Consider the following 4555-nt stretch of genomic DNA (forward strand, 5'->3'; position numbering starts at 1 on the left):
TATTATTCAATTAAACAAATCCTTCCCACAGAGATTTAAGAAAATGAAACTTTTAAGTACTTTTCTGCTACTGAGGCAAGATAAAAATCTCCGGAGGATACAAAATATTTTACCTGCACTTTCTGCATCTGTATAGAACCTGATCTGTCAATCCTTGTGAAATGGTGGTTGGGTCAACAGCAAAAAGTTCTTGTGGTAAATTCTGCAATTCTATATGACATAATTAAAATGTATTTATGTGTCAAAATCAACTCTGCACTTTCAGTCAAAACTCAGTTAATGCCAAATTGAGGCAACAAATGCTATTCTTAGAAATTAAAAAAAAAAAATCAAATTCCAGTGTTGAGAAATCAGAATGATGTCATATAACAGAGAAAATGGCCTGAAAAAAGGATAAAAAACGTCTTCTGTCTTTTCCAAACCTGCTTACACTTTTTAAGAACTAAAACCTACATCCATCCCTGCCTCAGACCAGTGGTTGAGAGGGTCAAGAGAGTGGCCTTTGTTCTTAGTGTCACAGGAGAGGGCTCAAGATGGGATTAATCAGGACCATCCCCTTTAAAAGCTCATAGCCTCAGGGACAAATGCCCAACTTTCAGTAACAAGCATACTGATTAAGTCCTTGGATTCTTGGCACAGACTACCTGAGTTCAAATCCCAGCCCCGCCATTTACAAACCACATGTCCTTGAATAAGTTATTTCCAAGGAAACTAGTTTCAAAAGTAAACAATAGTTTCTCAAGATTGCTGGAAATGAGATAATCTGTTCAGTGTTAGAGTAAATAACATCTAAAAAGACCCCAGTACACACTAGCAATTATTACTTACCTGGATACTTCTCTGTAACCTTTTGTAAACGATATTGCTTATAAATTGCACTAGAGGTATCCACTTCATTACCCATTGCCTCGTATAATTTCAGTTGCCACTCAAACCCCTCATTCATCCTGTAATGACAAAGAAATAAAAAGTTCAATTTTCTTTAAATAAAATCACATCACAAAAGCAGAATTATTACTTTAACGAAGAACTCACTTAGCCTCTGGTTTGATAGTCTGGAGCTCTCCATAGGCTTCTTCAAAGGTAAGTAGGTCATTCTTCATCAAAAAAGCAGTCACAATAGCAACACTTCGGCTAAGTCCTGCATGACTGAAAAAGAGACCTTCAAGGTAAACAGCAAATAGCAATAATTAAAAAAAAAAAAAACCCAGCCCCTATTAATGGCAAAGTTCAGATCTACTGCATTTCTACTTCTACTCAAATAAACCCATTGCCTCAGAAATACTACCAATGTACAAAGAATTATTCCTTTACTTCCACGTTCCTCTTGCATTTTGAACCCTGTGAATGTATTACCTGTTCAAAAATAATTACAGTAGTTTTTAAAAAATTTATGAGGTCTTCAGAACTAATCCAAACTCCTTTGCTCTTAGCATTCAAGGCCCTGGAGATCTGGTCTCAAACTTCTTTGGATTTTATCACTATACCTTCTGTCCTTGTGTAAAATTTAGAATAAGTGCTGGCACACAGTAAGTGCTCAATAAATTCAAATTATTGTTATTACCCTCCAATCCAACCAAGGAGTACTTAGGGATTCCCAAATAGCCAACCAAAATTTTCTTTTTGTTTTGGCAGCAACCTACCCCATTTCTCCCCCAGGCAAGGAAGGCTCAGGTGTCCTTTAGATTATAACCAATTCCCCCTTTCATCAACCAACCCCCTCACCCCAAACAAAAACATTAAAAATAACATGCTCTTACTCTGAAGTCTAAATAACCTTAAACCTTTGTTAATCTCTCTTAGTAAACACCTAGCATCCTAGTCTGTATTACAATCATCGGGTGGGTGTCTGGCTTCTCCCAGAGAGCTGTAAACTCCTTAGAGTGTCGGACTTTGTCATTTATCTGATGACACCTCTTCCCACTCCCAAAACAACTCTTGTTGCAGAATAAACCAACCAAAACATGAACGAAAGAAAGCCTGCACGCCATCAGGGGCTCGCCTCCAGCCCCCTACCCTCTCTCGGACCCAAGCCTCCAGCGGGAGGGAATGGGAAGAGGTTCTCGTGGTTTGACTGCCTCCCTCGTACTCCCCTGGTGACCTAGGAGGAAAGGGGTGACGGGGGCAGACTGAATGCGAGGTGAGGCACTGCTCCCCAGTGATCCGACCACTCACCAGTGCACCAACACCGCACGGTCGTCGGCGTGGGCCTGTCTGATGAAGGACACACACCGGTCCAGATGGCTGAGCAGGTCGGTCTCGGGTTTGTCCAGCGCTGGCACAAAGCATCTCCATAGATCCTCGATCTCAGCCCCCAACTTGAAGCTGGGTTCCTCCGAGTCCACCGTCAGCACCGCTGAGATGCCCGCCGCCCTCAGTTGGTGCGGCTTTGCGACGGCCTCCGCCCCACCCAGGTACAACCCCGGCGACACTTCCAGCATCTGCCCGGTGTAGTCGGCCTCGCTTGCGCGCGAGCTCCAGTGCTCGCAGCCACCGCTTGAGTTCTGAGCCTCCAACATGGCGGCGCCCAGAGACTAGGCTGCTGCAGGCCCTACCATCGAGAGGGCAGCGGCTAGAACCTCCCTCCCCTGGGACACGCCCGAGTCAGCTGCTCCGCCGCTTCCCTCGGAGGACCACGGCGGTCACAGGAGTATGGGCTTATTGGGGAAGGGCGGAGCTAAATCCCATTCGGAGCGGCCTTTCCACTCACGTTCTCCTTGCCCCTTCCCCTCAAACTTGGTGATAAAGGATAAATTCCCCAAATACAGGGTTTCTCAGGCTTTTAGTATTGAGACTTTCAGGAAAGGGGCAGCAAGAGCAGACGAACTCGAATTCGAAATAAAGGTCCCACCAACTGATCAGCATCATTTCATCCATCTGAAGTAAAACATTTTTTTTCAGTGCTTATAAAGCCATTTATATTTCTTCTCTTATTGGTTTTGCCCAATTTTTGTTGGGATATGAATCCTTTTCTTGTTAATGTTTACTGGTCTATATATTTTGAAGATACTAATCCCATGTTTTTATATGTCAATGCCCTCCAGCCAAAGACCACGAGGAACCCACCTGTAGTTAAACAACCATGAACTATGGAGAATTTCAGGGCATCTCAGTAAGAAGACGTTGGAGACAGGGAACTGGCAAGCACCACTTCAGACATTGCTTCTGGCATTGCTTTAGGCATTGTTTCCAGCATTGCTTTGGGCATTGCTGCAGACATTGCCTGAGTCAGGGAGTCTCAAAAGGAAGTTTCAAACTACCCCAATCAAAACTAGACAGAGGCAGGACAAGCTCCAACAGGTTAGAACCAAGATGGTGGAGAAATTGACCACTTATTGACCTTACAACTTCATTATACAGTTCATAACTATAAAAGTTTCCAAGAAAACCTCCCACTCCCATCATGTACCTGACGCCATGACACTTTCTGTTTAATCATATTTAGTCAGAAGGAGGACATCACCCTAATTCCAGGAAAATACCACCCCTTACCAAGAAATAGCATGAACATTTCCCCTCGTTTAGCCTATAATTAACCTGTTGGTTAAATAGAGTGGCTAAAGGAACCATGGAGCAGGTTCTCCTCTGCAGGAAGAACTAGCTTTTAGTCCTGTGGTCCCCAAGCCCCAGTACCAGCCTGTGGCCTATTAGAAATCAAGCCACAGAGCCCTGCCTTCCACTCCCCGACCCCTGCCCACTCCCACCCCTCCATCCGTGGAAAAACTGTCTTCCATGAAACTTAGGAAGGGGGACACACAGCAGGAGGTGAGCAGCTGGGTGAGGAGAACTTCATCAGTATTTACAGCAGCTCCCCATAGTTCGCATCACCGCCTGAGCTCTGCCTCCTTCCCCCCGCCTCCATCCATGGAAAAATCATCTTCCATGAAACCGGCCCCTGGTGCCAAAAAGGTTGGGGACCACTGCTCTACTCTGTCTGTGGAGTGGATTTTCTATACTTTCTGAATAAAACTCATTTTCGTTTTATGCTGTCGGTTTGCTCCTGAGTTCTTTCTTGCACAAAGCCAAGGACGTACTTGGACTTCAAGTGATTCCAGCATTGGGAGTCACTTTCCTGTGTCATTAGGAAGTTCCTGTGATAGGATTTGGGCTTTTATTAGGTGATTTTGGAAAGAGTTTGAGGAAGCAGGGCTTGGCTCTAGATTGGATGCTGCCAGGAAGTGGAGGTGATTGTATCATGGGGTAACAATAAATCTTATCTATAGAGAGAGTGGGCAAGAGAGATACTAAAACTGTAATTGGTCAAGAAGTAGCAATTATGGTACTGGCATAAAGACTGCTACATAGACCAATGGAACAGAATAGAGAGCCCAAAAACAAACCTTCACATATATATGGTCCAATAATCTTCAACAAGGGTCCCAAGACCACACAAGGGGAAAGAACAATATCCTCAACAAATGGTGTTGGGAAAACTAGATGTCCACATGCAAAAGAATGAAGTTGGACCTTTACCTTATACCATACACAAAAAATAACACAAAATTCATTAAAGACCAAAAAATATGAAACTCCTAGAAGAAAATATAGCTTCATG

At 43.8% G+C, this 4555-nt stretch overlaps 1 protein-coding gene across 1 annotated transcript; it reads right to left on the reverse strand.

Annotated features, from left to right (window-relative positions):
* Positions 1-53: 53 nt before the first annotated feature.
* On the reverse strand, positions 54-2544 carry DUSP12 (dual specificity phosphatase 12). The gene is made up of 4 exons (XM_012639527.1): positions 2176-2544; positions 1036-1149; positions 829-947; positions 54-210 (listed from the first exon to the last, which is right to left on the reverse strand). Exons 1-4 carry the CDS (start codon positions 2517-2519, stop codon positions 110-112), a joined length of 678 nt encoding a protein of 225 aa, XP_012494981.1. The 5' UTR covers positions 2520-2544; the 3' UTR covers positions 54-109.
* Between the last annotated feature and the right edge of the window lie 2011 nt (positions 2545-4555).

The sequence above is a fragment of the Propithecus coquereli genome, unplaced genomic scaffold (assembly GCF_000956105.1).
Source record: "Propithecus coquereli isolate 6110/MARCELLA unplaced genomic scaffold, Pcoq_1.0 Scaffold140, whole genome shotgun sequence".
Classification (NCBI taxonomy): Eukaryota; Metazoa; Chordata; class Mammalia; order Primates; family Indriidae; genus Propithecus; species Propithecus coquereli.